The 18,426-nt window shown below is 41.9% G+C and overlaps 1 protein-coding gene and 1 non-coding gene across 9 annotated transcripts in view; one reads left to right on the top strand and one right to left on the bottom strand.

Annotated features, from left to right (window-relative positions):
* msi2b (musashi RNA-binding protein 2b) overlaps positions 1-18,426 on the bottom strand; it is a 159,678-nt gene that overhangs the window by 117,969 nt on the left and 23,283 nt on the right. The window contains exon 1 of one of the 8 annotated variants that reach the window (XM_068651368.1): positions 741-1,069. The exons of 6 other annotated variants lie outside the window; for them this stretch is intronic. In XM_068651368.1, the coding sequence (XP_068507469.1) occupies positions 741-878 (138 nt within the window). In that variant the 5' untranslated portion in view covers positions 879-1,069. Of the gene's footprint in view, positions 1-251; positions 470-740; positions 1,070-18,426 lie in introns of those variants that run through there. One more of the 8 variants, XM_068651369.1, reaches the window with a different exon arrangement.
* LOC125972944 (U6 spliceosomal RNA) lies at positions 14,584-14,687 on the top strand. The gene has a single exon (XR_007482970.1). It is a non-coding gene; the product is annotated as a U6 spliceosomal RNA (small nuclear RNA).

Genomic DNA, 18,426 nt, shown 5'->3' with positions numbered 1-18,426 from the left:
TACGTATGTGAAAAATAACCAATCCAGGTTCTCCGGTTGAACTGCATTCTCTGATTTCCATTGGACCACAAACGCACCACAACCGTCATAGTGTCTGTCACTGTTAGCAAAAGCACACAGCAACACACACATAAACTGAATATGTACCGATGCAATACAATCATATCGACACAATATGAAATCTCAAGATTCTCCGATTCTCCACACATGCACGATTAGCAAGTGGCTGACCAGGCCTTGCGCGAACTGACCAGTGGTTTGGCGATCCTGTTTACAATGAGCTTCGTAATTAATATTGGACAGTCCCACGGCACAGCTGAACGTCTCTCACGGCACATCAGTGTGCCGCGGCACAGTGGTTGGGAAACACTGCGTTAGAGCACACAGTACATGTGTCGTACATATGTCACGACTCGTCCCCGGTTGTTTTATTACTATGTGTAGGTTGTCATGGTTTCTGTCCGCGACTGTGTACTCACCCCTCCCTTCCTGTGTCTACTCACAATCAATGTACTAATCACAGTCACCTGCCTTTCGTTACCTGTCTCGTATTTAAGTTCTGTCTGCGTGTCACTCCCTATCGGATCGTAGATGTCGTTCTTGATCTCTTGTTTCTTGGTTCCTGTCTTTGTCAGTTCTGTTTCGGTTAGCCAGCCAGCCTGTCTGTCGGTAGGTCCGTTAAGTTATGTTAGTTTGCCGGTTCCTGTTGGTTTGTTCCCCTCATCCTCCCTTCCAATTACCTTTTCCCTCAATAAACCCTGGTCCAAGCTGCATTTGGTCGCCCTGCTCCATTCCGATCCTGACAGTATAGTATATCTTGCTTTGTCCTCGGCAGCTGGCTGCTTACTTGTGAGCATCCTTAAACACAATGAAAGCATTTTTTGTGGCGCATGGACAAATTGCCAAACCTGAACACCGACTGCTCCCCACTATACCAACAACGATACTGAGCAACCAAGCAAGTGTTGTTTATAAGAAGCTAATCTGTGCACCCCACAAAACAACTCTCCTTACTATACGAAGTGGCGCATTTACTTTTATCCAACCCATATCTCTCCATATCTGTTTAGTGGGGTTGATGTCCAGAACAGCTTATTGACAGACCCTTTTTCAGAAAGATAAGCTAAATGAACTCAAGATTTAGTGTGTTGTTTTTCTGGGTGAATAAACATTCCAGAGACACAGCTATTGTAAACAAATGTCAAAAAGTAAATTTTCCACAATATACAATATTAAATTCAACCTGTTAGTGAAGGTTTGAGCCCTGTCAACTTCCATTGTGAAAGATCTCTATCACTCACCACTCTCCAAGTCTGTGTCTCCCATGGTAATGCCTTGCCCTGGTTTTCTGCACTCACCACTCTCCAAGTCTGTGTCTCCCATGGTAATGCCTTGCCCTGGTTTTCTGAAAATGTCAGCTGTCACAACAGTCCATGAAATACCAGCATCAGCCCCACATCCAAAATCTAACAATATACAGCGCAGTGTCTGGCTGTTAAGGCTGCAGGGTACTGATAAAAGGCAAAATACAATAGAAGAGAAACAGGTGAGCCATTTCTTTAGAGCATCAGGTGACAGTCTGTCAACAAACAGAGAACCAAAGTGATCCCAAGCACCTCTGGACCACGTTATGATTATCTGTCCCCCAGTGATAATGCAGAGGTCTCTGGGGATCTGGCACATGTATGGCATATTGCTGAGCCAAGGCACATAAAACCAGCTTCTCAACGAGGAGGGCGCAGGCAAGACGGACAGTTTGAAGATGGAAGACTAATGAATAGAGGGAACACAAACACGAGGAAGAAATGATAACTGACATTTCCATTAACCAGAGAAGGAAAACCTTTAGAGAGAATAGATGCTGCTTTTAAATATTTCTCCTTCTGGGTGAAAATAACTACAAATTCAGAGATTTAGCTTCAAAAACAGTTATTACTAATAAACTGACAGAATGTAAATGCAACAAAATATCCTTTCATTGAGTCACACGCTGTCTATTATTGATGATACGTCGTCATTAAAAAATAAGTGATCTTTACACCATTGTTTCCACAAGGTGACACTCATGATCTACTACTGTAACTTTGCGGATCGACTTTAGCAGGTTGAACCGGAAGTTCAATTTGTTCGCCAAAAAAGCTAATGTTATCTTTTTAAATACTCTTTTTTTTTTTATTCTACGACGACTGCTGTGTGTCAAGCTGTGTGTCAAGCGTGAAATCCTTTTTATTGATAACAATCCTTAAATAAAATATCCATCCATTCTCTGTACCGCTTGTGCCTATGGGTTCGCGGGGATGCTGGAGCCTATCCAACCTATCCCAGAAGTCATCAGTAGGCGGCAGACACCCTGAACTGGTTGCCAGCCAATCGCAGGGCACAGAGAGACGAACAACCATCCACACTTGCACTCACACCTACGGGAAATTTGGAGTGCTTAATCAGCCTACCATGCATGTTTTTGGGATGTGGGAGGAAACCGGAGTGCCCGGAGAAAGCCCACGCAGGCAGAGGGAGAACATGCAAATTCCACACAGGGAGGGCCGGAGGTGGAATCAAACGCGCACCCTTTGAACTGTGAGGCGGACAGGCAAACCAGTGCAACACCGAGCCACCCTTAAATAAAATAGATGGATAAATTGAATTAAACTGTTTCTTTAGCATATTCTTGCACGTGAGTCTGCAGGATTTAAACAATGCACAGTTCAGGTTATTGCTATCACAAATTGTATCATTTATGTGCTTGAATTGGCTTAACGCAGCCTAGTTTTGTCTTTATCCCCCATGAATAACGGGGACCCTCTATATATGCTGTTAATTTAGCATGCAGACGTTTTTAAGATAAGTTGTGATTTTGGTTTTCATCTGGAGCAGAATTTTAGATGGATGGACTGCCAGATACTGTATCTTTGTTGTAGCACACATGGAAATGTTTCATACAGTAGCTTGAAAGATAAGTGTGCATATTAAAAGTGTCTGAAAACATTTTATTGGGGATATAAAGAGGGACAGTAACAGGACCTAGACAATTACAAGCTTTTTTAACCCACTTAGAGAAAGATTGTGAAACCTGTAGAAAGGCTCAACTGCTGGCTGCAGGAATTTGCATCTCGATTATGTTTTTTTTTAAACATAAAATGAGAAAATTCTGATTTGTTTTTTCTGTTATCTTGGACATTGGTGGATTGCAAAAGTCCAGTACATACACTATTTCAAACACACATATATGTATATATGTAACTGCAGTGGCCTTATTTTCGTGAGCTTCCCTTCTTTTGGTATTTTTCTAGGTTTTCTCTAGTGGGAGTGACTACAGCTCACTTGTTTTGGCCTGGCAAGCCACAGTCACTAAGAAAGTGAGTCTGGAGAGCACAGCCTTCACCGCTGCTGAGCTTCGGTTCAAAACGAACCCTCCAATCGAATTCAGTTATTTGCTGTGAAGCATCCTCACTACTCAACACTGTCCATACTCGTTCAAAATAGCGCATGGGAGAGACAATAGTTTGTTTACGTTATTCAGCATTAAAACAGTTTTAAAGTGTGGCCAAAGTGCATTTAAAAGGATCTCCACTTGGAGAGCATTTTCTACCCCTGATCATGTGTCCGTATGTCATTAGGGTGCTTTAAAAAAAAAAAATCTTATAATATTGATTGATTTTTGCATTGATTTTTGCATTGAAACATTTGCCAACAGTTTTAGGGATTTTCTTTGTCACAGGGAAATTTTAAACATGGTCAAAATTCCCTTGCAACAAGAAAAAAAACAGACCACCGTCTAAACGTCTGGCGACTAACCTGACCAAAGTGTGTTCTGTTGTGTGAGGAAGTAGCTGGGATAGACTAATACAGATAACAAGCAGCATCTCGTGCATGCGCTGTGGCCACCCATTTGAAACTTAAGTGACACACTTTAAATCGTGCCTTGAAATTTTGTTGCCAGCCCCAATCTCTGCAGCACATTAGTATTGGCTAGTTCATCGACGATCATCTACGTATGTCACAAAACATAACTTCCCCTTTCACAGAACGTGTATTCAGTTGTGGATTTGCCATGCCCACACAGTGACACACTGGAATTATCTGATGGATTTCCAGGGCAGCCCAAATATTACCAGCAAATTTTCCCCTCTGCTGCCTTGCTTATAATGGTCCCCTGAGACTACTAAATTCTAGTCACAGGAAAGGTAGACAGACTGGCCAAGCCGACAATTCATCACAGCCAGTGTTGTAACTCAAAGTCAAAAAGTCAAAGTCTCCTTTATTGTCAATTTCTTCACATGCCAAGACATACAAAGAGATCGAAATTACGTTTTCCACTCTCCCACGGTGACAAGACATAGTACACAATATACATACAAGTAAACAACACAAAAAGTAAAAACTAGAAGGCACAAACAATGAATAAATAAGCGCGATGAATAAATAATTAATAAACAAATAACATAATAAATAAGAGGAGCAAAAATGGAGCAAGTGTGCATACAGCAGACAGTCAGAATATAGCGCAAAAGTACAGGACGTTACGCAGGAGGGGGGAGAGAGTTCAGGATCCTAACAGCCTGGAGTATTAAGCTGAGCCTAGATTTATGACAAAATAGCTCCCATATATTGTAACCCTTTGGTCTTTTTGACACCGGACTTCTTTATGTCTTTTTTCATTGAGACAGAGGGTTCCCCACGGAACTGACACCACAGGTCTCGCTGCCCTGTGTATAAATTCCCCATGCATGATGAGGGTTAAATTTGATTCAGGCCTTTACCGGTGTCCGCACACACCCCATTGTGTTAAAAGCACTCAGCAACCGCAACACATCTCTCGGTGGGTTCTGTCTCAAAGGTGCTCGGGAGAAAATTCCACCATTAATGTTACAATTTACCTGGGATATTGTGAGCAGTGTAAGAGAGTTTAGAAAAGATTTAAACTACAATTCTTGTATTGCAGGATAATCACTTGGCTGCTATACCACAGCTTTCCATTCAAATTAGGTCATAAAGTTTTCTCATTTCCTATCTTTACCTCTCGTATGCCCTTCTGATGAGAACCGTGATGTTCGCAATCAACTAGCTAATTGGTTTACTAACACAGATACAACAATTCTGCAGTTTAACAACTTTTTGTGGATCAGACTAAGGCGACATTCACACTACAGCTCAATTCCGATTTTTACGCCCTTAAGCAACCTGTATCAGATTTTTTAAGACAGTCTGAACGGCTCACTTTTGATTTTTTCAAATGCAACCTGGGCCACATTCATATGTGGTTCAACATCTCATAGTAGCCACCTAGACAGTTCATTTATTTCACACAGCAATGACCTGACATTATCTTTGGTAATGTCTCTATGAATGCAATCAAAAAGCCTCGTCTCATTTCCCCCAAATATTGCATTTCTACCTCCACCCACAGGCACAGGGAAAACATGCAAACTCCACACAGAAAGACAAGAGCTGGAATCAAACCGTGCTCGTCTGAACTGTGAGGCGGATGTGCTAACCAGTGCTCCACCATGCTGCCCTAACCTAAGAATTATTTCATTAATAATCTCTAAATATATTACTTTATTACATATGCCACCTAGACATACATGTGCAGCACAGATTTTTAAGGTAGTTCTTCAGGCCCAAAATCCATCTGACAGTCTCCTCTAGACACTAACAATGTCAGATATTTTCAAGCTCGACTGTCCTCTAGCTGACACATTGATTTTCTTGCCTGGCCACTTGTCAAACCCTTACACTGTGCTTGTTGCCCAAAGAGAATGACATGTGTGCTAAACTTGAGTTCGCTACAAAACCACACGGCAACTATTGCACATACAAGAAGAAATGGATGGAGATTGGGTTCCTGTTGGCCTTTTATGCATTTATGCAAGAGATTTGGGACTCTTAGGTGATGAGAATGTGGCGATTGTAATGAATCGATCCAGTTTCTGAACCCTTGCAGCACATACACAATGAATGAGTTCCTCAATGGCATGTTGCACATTTCTAAGTACAGTGTAAAAAGGCCTTGTAATTTCAGTTTAAATATTACCTGATCATGCTTGTATCTCAAAACACTGTGGCAACAGGCTGTGTGAAGCAGAGGTACAACTAACGCAGGAGAACCCTGGATTTTGAATTGCTCGCTTTCTATTTTATTTTAGTGCGGTTGTGTCAAACTCATTTTTGTTGCGGGCCACATTGTTGTAATAGTTTCTCTCGGAGGGCCATTGTTAGAGATTTGCTCACTCCAACTTATTTTGCAAGAACCACACGGGAGACAAGCAAGTTCTTTTAGACACCTGCAGGTGGAGAGTTCACTCGCTCAGGAATGAAGTCTAAAAACTCTCCCTCCTGCAAGGGCATATTTATTAAGAGAAACAGAGTGGGGGTAAGAGTAGGTTGAATAGGAAGCCCTTGTGCTCTAGTCAAAACATATCAGGGGATGTTTTACGACCTTGTGGAGGATGGGACAAGGTAGGTTATTTATTACCGGTTGCATTCCAACATAATCATACGATAAGGATAATCTGAAAAACCCTAACATCTCCCTCCTGTTTTATCATATGATTATGCCACCCCAAACAACAAAGACAAGTAAAGAACATATATACATGTATAATGAAGAAAGAAGAATAGTAAAAATAAAAAACAACAAACAATGATAGCAACACTTTCCAGTGAAGATGAGACATTACCTTAATACCCCAAGATCAAACATTGTGTAAGCGAAAAACCTGCCGGCCAGATGTTATTAGCAGGAAAATTCTTACACAGTCCCTTTGCCTAAGGCGACCAGAATGCTAACAATAAAAAACAAAACAAAAACACAGAAACAGTACATCATTGTATCCATCACTTGCGAAGCATTTTCGATGGTCAAATCATCAAGTTTCTGTAAAACATGCTCAACAGAACAGCATCTACGCAATCCACGTTTCATTATCGTCATCATATCCGTCATCTCTAAGAAGTTGTATATGAGCTCGTGTTTTCGTCAGCTGATGATGTTCTAGTCTGTAGGTGTGGTCTGTCACACACACTGGCGCACACACTCGTATCCAGTTGGCAGGCAGCATCGGACAACTCTTGTGACCACAAAACCACGATCCGTTCTGAACAGGCACATGCACTCATAGGATGCAGCTGAGGCAGTGCTTCCGAACTTCTGGACGAAGTAGGTCCCGTCCGATGGTGCAGCCATGTTGGTAGTAGAGCCCTTACACCTTGAAAACGGCTCTCTCATCCTGGCACACAGCGGCGATGTCCAAAGCTCCCATCCAGTCTCCTTCTGGAGAGCAGTCATCGTTAACGCAGACGTGGGTCACAGCTGGTCTCTCTGTGTAGGCCACTTGTGGTATTGTTCATCCTCTAACAGTCACATTGAGATTTGCCCAGAATAGCTGATCACAGGCATCGTCTGCAAGTCCAGGGCGGTGAGGGTCGGCATCTTTGACTGTGACAGCACGGTGTTGATATCCAACTCTTGGATGCCGTGTCCCTGTAAAACAATGCTCTAGACTTTCTTGCTACGTTTCACACAATAATAATGATGAGTAAATCAACAGATACCTCTCGTGCATACACTCCAACAAACGTTAAGCAGATGTGAGATAACTTGCATGAAGTCTACTTAACCAAACATTGAGTAAATATGGGATAACTTAAAAACTGTCCCGGTCAACAACAATTCGTAAATAGAAACTATAAGGCATAATAGATAAAGAACTTCTCTTTAGCTAGACAAAGAACAAAGGTGTTCTGTTCATAAATAGTGAGGGCCTCTCACAGATAAGACAAGGAAGGGAGTATAAGAACTCCCTAAAACCTGGCAGATGTGTTGGCCTTGAGCGAAGGTATGAGACCTCCGGTTCAGGCCGGCCAGCGCTTCTACAAAACTAATTATCCTGACATTTCCCCACTGTTTATCACATATTTGCTGAAATTCACACATCACCGTAAACAACCCCTTTTCTCGACTCTCAGTCGTCGGATCACATTCATGAGGACAAATATGTTTACACCAAAGGATAAACGTTGCGATGTCATCATTCAGAATCCCATGGATCTGGGAAAAGTCTGGTAACACAGATGCAGGAATTTTGCCATCAACATCATCATGTTGCCGCTCAGACATTAGGTATATCTGAGCAATCTCGTCCTCCATGGGCGATATTACTGTAGTGGCGAGACAATTAAACAGAGCACGAAGACACGGTATGCAACATCCATACAAGGTGAGCATAGCAGCAATACTGCAACTGATGGTAAAATTGAGGACACAATGGCGTTATACTTCCCAAAAGCATTCATCCACTTGTAGTGCTCTTTCATCCTCGTTTTGAGGGATCGCAGGCCTGCAATCCGTCAGGCTCCCATCAGGGGCGGTGTTGTTGGGGATGAAGGTGCAGCATTGTTCTCCAAACATTGCGCAGACGCCTCCTTTCTCAGACAACAACATATCATGAGCATTGTGGTTCTGGATCGACATTAGGGAAGGCGTGGCTAGCTGTTTATGCACTGCCTCGAGCCCCGCTTGTGTCCGTTTGCCCAATCTCTGCATGTTGTAATGGATGTAATTTATCCTGTCTACGCTCTTGTTCATCGCTCACCAGCAGCAAATGGAGGACTCCCATCCCGCTGCAATTTGGTCATTTAATTCTTATTAATCAGGAACTCCTCTAGGGACTCCAATTGCATCAATTTCGGTCAAATCATCGTCACCTCTCAAATTTAAAGATATTTTGGTTTTTACCAGCTTTTTCCCCAGATCTTGGCATGTTGATGTATATACAATTTCGCTTGACTACATTCTCTGAAAGCAATGGCTTCTTTTTTTTTCTTTTTTCTCTCAATGGATATTATATAGACTGCTCTGTCACACACTTCACAATCCAGTAGACATGACAGATTTCACACAATCTTTGGTCAATGGCAACGGTACAACATAAATAATCGGTCGCAAATCCATACATATGACATATCCAATTTTTTTCTGTCTTTGCAGCTTGTTTTGCCATAAGCAATCGTTTCTTTTTTCAGTTACTCTTATAGTTAGTTACCTGAAACAAATTATCCACATTCATTCTAGATATTCATCCCATTTTTTAACATCTACAGAGGTTGTTGACAAAGTACACATATAAACATCATACTTTCATGGCAGTCCAGATCCGACACAGCAGATCATCCTGCAAAGGTCAAATTGATCTTTTAAATTGGAGGCATTCAGTGTTTTTGTTTTTGTTGAAACAAGCTCTACAAAAAAAAATGTTTTGTTTTGAAAATGTTTTGAATATGAATCAAATCCATATGTTGTATAAAGCTGACTGACCTGCCCCACTATCCCTCCTCTTGAGCCATGTGACACGCACCATGGCTCAATATTGCTGCAATTTGCATAGGTTCTTTGGTAGGGTAGGTCATTTATAGATGCCATTCTCTAATCTTGCCCCTTTTTTCATCCATAATTGAATTTCACTCAATGGAATTTGTCACTGCACATCTTTAAAAATGTTTCAGTGATTTAATCTGCTTCTTGTGTGTATAAAATTTGAAGTGTCTTTTGCGCTGCAGCTTTGTGGTTCTGTCTGCAAGCTTGTTACCTCTTGACACCTTATCGGTCTCGTGTGTGTGTGTACTGCACACGTGCACATAGCTACTTTTCGTGGCAATTGGACTGTTTTGACAACTGGCTTAGCAAGTAAATGGATGGCCTCCCCGAATGGGGAGCGACTCAGCTAGCAAATGATTAGAAATTTTCACTTTCTTGTAGTTTCCTTAGTTACTTTTCAATCGTTTTCTCATTTTTTATCACAAGAATCTTAGAAATTTGAATACGAATCAAAACGTATGTTTTATTTTACTCAATTGTATGATTTAGAGAATCCATATGTAGTAAAGTGTTGTATTACTACATATGATTTCATCATCATTTAATTTGACTTTCTTTCCAAAACGCTTCTTAATTTCTCAGTTCACACATCTTCTACTTGTGTTACTGGTTCTCCAGTTTTTTCTCTAGTTAATTAGCAATCCAAAAGCTACGTGTTTCTTTCTAACATTCAACCTGCTCAAAATCACTCTTTCATCAAAGTCGCTCTACTAACATTCTATAGTAGTCGCCAACGACTTCAACCATTCAACCTTTCATTCAGGCAATCATTCATCAATGCTCATCATATGCATCTCACACAGTCTCCAAAAAGGAGTCTTCTTATCACATTGGTCCCAATTCATCCAAGCTCACCACACAACATTCATATATCATTTTCAACTCAGGTTTCCTGGTAGAACAATCCACCAATTAAAAAAAAAAACTTAACTAAAACAAACAACTGGTAAATTAATCTGAATTTTTTTTTCTTTGTTTTTAAATTTGAAGAACTCAGTCTCTCAGATTTAGCTTGCATTTAGAATTTTGTATAATCTTATAACACAACCAATCAATTATTCCTATTAAATGTAGCATTGCAAAATCTTAAATTCACAATTTAGCTTCTTCCAATTCCTGAAAGCATGTTCTGTCGTTTTTTTTTTTCTTCTTCGAATTTCTCATGTGGGCTCGACACTTAACATGCACTAGTGTGGATTAGTTTCTGCTCGCAAACAGATTTCTCTCTTTTCCTCTCATTTTTATCTGTCCAAATTGTTTCTGTTCTGCGGTGTAAATTGAATAGACAACAGTCTAGCAAATTTCTTTATACTAAAAGTTTAGCCAATCTTCATTATTTTAACCCATACGCACACACATGCACAGCTCTCGCGTGCAGAAGGTAGGTTCCAGCACCAATGATTCGTCACAGGCTGGCCATTTCCTGTGGTCGATCATGAGTTGGTCCCTCCCATGCACACGAGGACAGCACATTCTAATTTTATTTATTTATCTTCTAGAAGCAAGTTGCATTTCTTTACCACTTGATTTGCATATTTTAACTTCAGTGTAACACAATTTGATCCCTATTCATTTGTAATTGGGCCTACAAACAGCATTGTCATACTTCTTGTGTGGACAGGGGCTCTAACAATCTAAAAATATTTTTGATAACCTGACAATGACATGTTTTGCTGTCATATGGGAGAGGTTTCAGATCTTTTAAATTCCGATACATGATTTGCATAGGACCGGAAACTCCTCTTGCCCCTTGCTTGAGCCGCGGCTTGAGCTGCGGCTTTGCACCTGCTCACAGGGGCCTTATTGTCTCCTGGTCTGACAAACACTTGTGACCTCATCAGTTTTCATCTTTCTAGCTTTTGTCTCTTGAATTCGTTCTCATCTCTTTGTGAAGATTTCAACCACACTCTAGCACTTCTACCACTTCTTCCACATTTCAAATTTCCTTGTACTCCATACATTTTCTTCCACTTCAGCATCTATTGCATACAATTAAGAAATCTACTTGCCATGAACTTCTCGTTTCAAAGAAGAGCAGAGCAAGAGATTTACCGTTCTTATTTCCCATCTTAATTTTAGTAGTTTAAGGTTTTACAATTTTTTTTCAATTTTTTTTCTTTGAGGATCCTCAATGCAGGTTTAAATTTACCTTTTAACAAATTACTAGCCTGTATTAATGCCGTGGATCAATGCTAGAACTGCTATTTAGTCAATTTATCCTACCAGTCACACACAATCACACAAGTTATCCCTGCCGACGCGAAGTCCTCCTTTTAAAAAAAAGGAGCTGCTTCATCCAGTGAGGGGACTCTACAACACCCCCCACCTTCCCTGGGAACTAAAGACAACAGTCCTTGTCCCCAGCCCTGCCAACGCAAAGTCCTCCTTTTTTTTTTTTTTTTTTTAAAAAAAAAGGAGCTGCTTCATCCAGTGAGGGGACTCTACAACACCCCCCACCTTCCCTGGGAACTAAAGACAACAGTCCTTGTCCCCAGCCCTGCCAACGCGAAGTTGTACTCTTTAGAACAGTGGTCGTCAAATAATGATCCATGGAGGTACTGAGATTTTAAAACAGTTTGAGAACCACTGCTCCAAAAGAGACACCTCATCCAGAGGGGGACTCTACAACACCCCCTCCTTCCACAAAACGTACTTTTTCCTGTGCACTTCTACCTTTTTACGCGTTTCACAAACAACAACACAATCAAACAACTTCAGGCCTTTAACTTACCGTATTTGCCGGTGTATTGGTCGACCTTTTTCGATCCAAAATCGACCGAAAAAAATCGACCTCGACTTATACACCGAGTCATAAAATTTAACTTCGTATTCATCGCTTCAAATGTGATGGTAACCAAGGCCGTTTCTCATGCATCTCATTGTGCGTTGCACTTAGAAAATTTGAACCGGGCGGCCCGCCCGCGATCTCCTCCGCGGTGCTTATAAACAGCCGATCTGCTCGGCGGGGGCTATTTTCGGCCACTTGGCGCGTGCGCACGGCCTCCCGGATGTGCCGGGCGGGTGCGCGAGCTCGCCGGCCGCTGGAAGTCCAATGAGGCGCCGCGATCTCCTCCGCGGTGCTTATAAACAGCCGATCCGCTCGGCGGGGGCTATTTTCGGCCACTTGGCGCGTGCGCACGGCCTCCCGGATGTGCCGGGCGGGTGCGCGAGCTCGCCGGCCGCTGGAAGTCCAATGAGGCGCCGCGATCTCCTCCGCGGTGCTTATAAACAGCCGATCCGCTCGGCGGGGGCTATTTTCGGCCACTTGGCGCGTGCGCACGGCCTCCCGGATGTGCCGGGCGGGTGCGCGAGCTCGCCGGCCGCTGGAAGTCCAATGAGGCGCCGCGATCTCCTCCGCGGTGCTTATAAACAGCCGATCCGCTCGGCGGGGGCTATTTTCGGCCACTTGGCGCGTGCGCACGGCCTCCCGGATGTGCCGGGCGGGTGCGCGAGCTCGCCGGCCGCTGGAAGTCCAATGAGGCGCCGCGATCTCCTCCGCGGTGCTTATAAACAGCCGATCCGCTCGGCGGGGGCTATTTTCGGCCACTTGGCGCGTGCGCACGGCCTCCCGGATGTGCCGGGCGGGTGCGCGAGCTCGCCGGCTGCTGGAAGTCCAATGAGGCGCCGCGATCTCCTCCGCGGTGCTTATAAACAGCCGATCCGCTCGGCGGGGGCTGTTTTCGGCCACTTGGCGCGTGCGCACGGCCTCCCGGATGTGCCGGGCGGGTGCGTGAGCTCGCAGGCCGCTGGAAGTCCAATGAGGCGCCGCGATCTCCTCCGCGGTGCTTATAAAGTGCCGATCCGCTCGGCTTGGAGCTATTTCCGGCCTCCCGTTGGTGCCGGGCGGCGTGCGCGAGCTCGCCGGCCGCTGGAAGTCGAATGAGGCGCCGCGATCTCCTCCGCGGTGCTTATAAAGTGCCGATCCGCTCGGCTTGGAGCTATTTCCGGCCTCCCGTTGGTGCCGGGCGGCGTGCGCGAGCTCGCCGGCCGCGATCTCCTCCGCGGTGCTTATAAACAGCCGCATGCGCACGGCCTCCCGGAATTTGAACACATTTCCTCAATAAATTTCGCATATTGAATTTTGAAGTTTAATATAATTGAGCTCAACTTATACAAAGGATATATCATAAAATCGTAAATTTCCGTCGAATTTTAGGGGGTCGACTTATACACCGAGTCGACCTGTACACCGGCAAATACGGTACTTGTCCCCTGGTTCGTTGCACTGCCGGGTCCCGTCAATCCACCTCTGTCAGACGAAGGCAGACCTAAGATGCTGGCCCAGCGAAGAATTGTCTTCCCAGGACTTTCTCCTCCAGGTCCTCCTAATGGACGCTGGCTTATCGACAATGCAGCACGTCCTTCTTCGTCAGACAGATAGCGGGTATGAGGGGTCCCGGGTTTCGGCACCAAAATGTTAGAGATTTGCTCACTCCAACTTATTTTGCAAGAACCACACGGCAGACAAGCAAGTTCTTTTAGACACCTGCAGGTGGAGAGTTCACTCGCTCAGGAATGAAGTCTAAAAACTCTCCCTCCTGCAAGGGCATATTTATTAAGAGAAACAGAGTGGGGGTAAGAGTAGGTTGAATAGGAAGCCCTTGTGCTCTAGTCAAAACATATCAGGGGATGTTTTACGACCTTGTGGAGGATGGGACAAGGTAGGTTATTTATTACCGGTTGCATTCCAACATAATCATACGATAAGGATAATCTGAAAAACCCTAACAGCCATTATGACTGTCAACGTCTTTTATATACATACAGTATAGGCTACACAACAAATTTATGAATAACGAGTTTTGAAATCAGGGACTACTGTTCAAATAGTTTAAAAAGATGAATGGTAATAAAATTTGCTAGCAACATCTGTTTTTTAAAAAAAGAAGACCATTTGTAATTTTAGTAATGACACAAAGTCGATGCAAAATTTGTTTTTGCGGGCCACATAAAATTATGTGGCGGGCCGTATCTGGCCTTGAGTTGAACACACATAATCTTTATCGTTTAGTGGACACCAAAATCCCCAAACCGCCAAACGGAATGACCGTGCTGCTTTAGTGGATGTATTGAGCGTTGCGGTATTTACCCAGATTAGAGGTTAGGTGTCCGTATGGGTCTGTGTGACAGCTGAATTGACACCTAAACTGTAAGATGGGTTGCTTAATGTACCGTTCATATACTGGACTGTCGCATATACCGATTGCGTTGCTTTGGCTTCACATATACTAAAATTGGAACGATACAGAGAAGATTAGCATGGCCCCTGCACAAGGATGACACACAAACAGGAAAAAGATACCCAAGAATAATCTTTATCGTTTAGTGGACACCAAAAATTAGAGACATGGATGTTTTTTGCTGGTGCACAAAATGAGCCGTGCATGAACATCACCTTGTTCAAAGAGCAAAATCAACACATAACTGTCAGTCAAAAAATTACTCCACAATGGCAGCTCCCCGCCTCCCCAAAGTACTTTTAGACTTTTATTGAAAAGGACAATCAACCAAACATATCAATATAAAATGTTAACATAAGTACCATGAAACAGAGTCAGTTCAGTCAGTGAATATATTCATTTAGTAATCAAACTACTCTTGTTCTATTTATTCAGCTCTTCTATTTGCTTTTATGTGTTGTGGTTTTGGTTGTATGAAGCACAATTGCGTTGCACTGTGTATGAAATGTAACATATAAATAAAGTCGTCTACTAGCAGGTCAAGCCTTTTAATATTGCTTTATTAGCGAGATACTCATTCTCGCGCATTATACCGTAAATTTAATCATTATTATTATGCCTATGCTTTGTGACACGATGACTATTCATTTCCTCATGACTTTGAAATTTCATCTCGTCTTTTTTTTCTTCTTTCTGCTAGGTGACGCTAAAACGCTGTCATAGAATAACTCCGGTTGGATCCGATCATGGTTCACCTTACCTGTGTGTTGCATGCATAGGTCCCGGCACGTTACTCTGATTGGCCAAGAAACGTACGCATGCAGTGTGGACAGCTCGACGCGAAAACTATGATAACAATGTGGCCCACGACAAAAATGAGTTTGACACCCTTGTTTTAGTGTATTTGTATAGCAGTTTTGAAAATTGCACCTGGCCTAATTAGTTTGGTGATGTTTGACCTTTTGTCTTTTGAATTTCATTCATCAAGCTCACTTCACTAAAACAATGTGGGTTTCAAATCTTATCATCTTGGTATATTTAACTGATTAGTCCATTAGTAAAATTCAAAGTCTTTATCTGGGGACCTTTATCAGATACGAGATTAAAATGCAATTCATTAGATGAATTAATTACAAATCCTATAATTAATTAGATTATTTTTTTAATCCTCTGACATCACGAGAAATTAAATACCGTAATTTTCGGACTATAAGTCGCGGTTTTTTTTCATAGTTTGGGTGGGGGGGCGATTTATACTCAGGAGCGACTTCAAAAATCCGTGATGTAGTGAAACCGTGATAAACGAACCGCGATGTAGCAAGGGATTACTGTCATTTGACCTGCAAGTGACGTCAGCAGCGCAGCGGTTGTTTACATGAGGACAAAGGATTCTATCACGGGATGACGAAGATGACGAAGGATTTCATGATTTGGAGTGACACAAGGTATTTATTTATAGTATAGTTGATGTTTTATTTAGTGTAGCAACTTGTATATGTTCAGTAGTTGTTGGCTTGTTTTGTTAAATAAAGAGCTGTTTACCAAACCCACGTGTTTCCTGGTACTTTGTTAACGCTACGATATACGTAGTTTTATACTAGATCTGTGCGGCGAGGAATTTGATCGATGGATTTAATGATTAGGAGTGACACAGATGGTTTGATAATATTGTTGTTATATGATAGTTATTTGAAATATACTTTATATATCGTTATATGGGTCTGTGGAATAATTAGAAATGCAACTTACGAGTCCGACGTCAGCGGCGCATATGTGGCGCATACGCGGCATTGTTTACATAAAGGACGATCGATGGATTTAATGAATTGGAGTGACACAGATGGTTTGATAAACGTGCCATTTATGTAATACTTATTTGAATAACTCTGAATGTTACTCAGGCCCGTTCTCAGCTCCTCATTTGTGTATATGTCACGTTAGCATACCGTATCGTTTAGCCTGTTGTTGCTGGTTCATGTCTGTTCTTGGTGTTGGATTTTGACAAATAAATTTGCCCCAAAAGTGCGACTTATACTCCAGTGCGACTTATATATGTTTTTTTTCACTGTATTGTGCATTTTATGGCTGGTGCAACTTATACTCCGGTGCGGCTTATAGTCCGAAAATTACGGTAAATTGAGAAATTATGGCGCACCCTTTTTAGTGAGCCAGAGTTTGCCAAAAGAAGATCAGTTTATAACATAATTTTGGGGCATATATTGCTTCAGTTTATAAACCATAGTCCAGTCTTTTTGTAAGCTGTGCAGAAAACTCTATTCTGATTTTCCTCATATAACATAAACATAATTTAAACTGTGCCTCAAGTATTTCAGTATGTGCTTTTGTTCCAACCTTTGCATTTGTTTAACACTCTTTTTGAAAAAAAATCCACAATGACACTAACTATGAATTGGGTTATCCTCTTTTATACTGTATACAGTATGTTTGTAATGAGTAATCTGATACTGTCACGAACGGGAGGGCCGAGTACACAGCGACGCAAACTGAAACTACGGCAACATTTACACATAATAAAACGACCGGGGACGAGTCATGACCGATACAGGCATTGAAACAGAACTGCACATATAGACATGAAGTCGTCTTGTCACCCATAATGCTCCAAGTCGGCTGCCAACAGACATTGCTTCTTAAAATCTAGTTTTTTTCAATATTAGTATATTGTAATTGTGTAAAGGCAGAATACCTTGTAAATACTATAAGCATTTTATAAATGGCTGACATTATAGGTAGCTTAGTGTATATAAAGTATTGTTGGATTTCGTCCACAATTTAGGGAGCACGTTATCTGCGCCTCACGGCAAAAGCCTTTGCCAATCACCTGTTATCCAATTTACTCACTGCGTGCTCGTTTGATTTCTTCAGATTTAGGAAAATGCAAAGACACTGAAGCAAAAATTAGACTTAGACAGATTGGTTGAGTTCAGTCACAATTCTTGTTCAAAAAGCTCTGTTTTCAGGAAAGTACAATACAGCGCTGGGCCCTTCATTGCAATGGGGGCACTTTTTATCAAAAGAACACCAAGTAAAGTATTAAGTAGTGGGCATTCGTGATTGGGATTAAATTAAGGATAAAATTAGGTTAATGATTAGAAATCAATGGTGCTCTACACAAAAAGGCTTAAATTTTAATGGGGAAATATTTGGAGTACTGTGTTGGTCTACATAGGTCATGGGCCTAGTTTATTTGGTTTTGATTGTGGTTTGGGTTTATTTTGTTTATTGTTAGGTTTTCCTTGTGTTTATTGTTAAGGTGTTCTTTGTTATTCTCTTATCCCCTGCATTGTAAATGTCTTCTTTATGCAGATAGGTTAACAGGCTAGGAATTTAGTGAGGAGATAATTGATCACTTGATGGGGGTTAATAATTGTCCAAATCCTAGTCACATGTTTTGAGGGACCACAGCAACAGCATTATATTTAATTTGCAGGCCATTATTTCGTATGTGATGACAGTGTCTAGATAAGTAGACTGTTTTATCAAAAATGTGAGAGTGAAGGAGGAGGTTTGATTTGTAATCTGGCATTTGGGTGCCACTTTTAAGAGTCTGTGCAGGAGCATAGCTTGTTTTTGTTTGTTTTTAAAGATATATTTAACAGTTTATCTCGGTGCAGTAAGGATATAGCAATTTTGAAAGACTTAAAATTAAAAGCAAAATTCCATTTTAATTCTGACACATGCCAGCTAACATGAGGATGGGAAATAAATAAAGGAATAAATACTAGCTCAAATGTGGCATGTGTTTTAAATTGGGCGATAAGACATTCACTTCCAAGCACTATCCTTTAGCGCTGCTGACAATAATAACTTATGAGATGTTAAATCAAGGAGGAGTGTCATATTTGGAAC

The sequence above is a fragment of the Syngnathus scovelli genome, chromosome 7, assembly GCF_024217435.2.
Source record: "Syngnathus scovelli strain Florida chromosome 7, RoL_Ssco_1.2, whole genome shotgun sequence".
NCBI lineage: Eukaryota > Metazoa > Chordata > Actinopteri > Syngnathiformes > Syngnathidae > Syngnathus > Syngnathus scovelli.
This window is presented reverse-complemented; position numbering and strand designations above follow the sequence as displayed.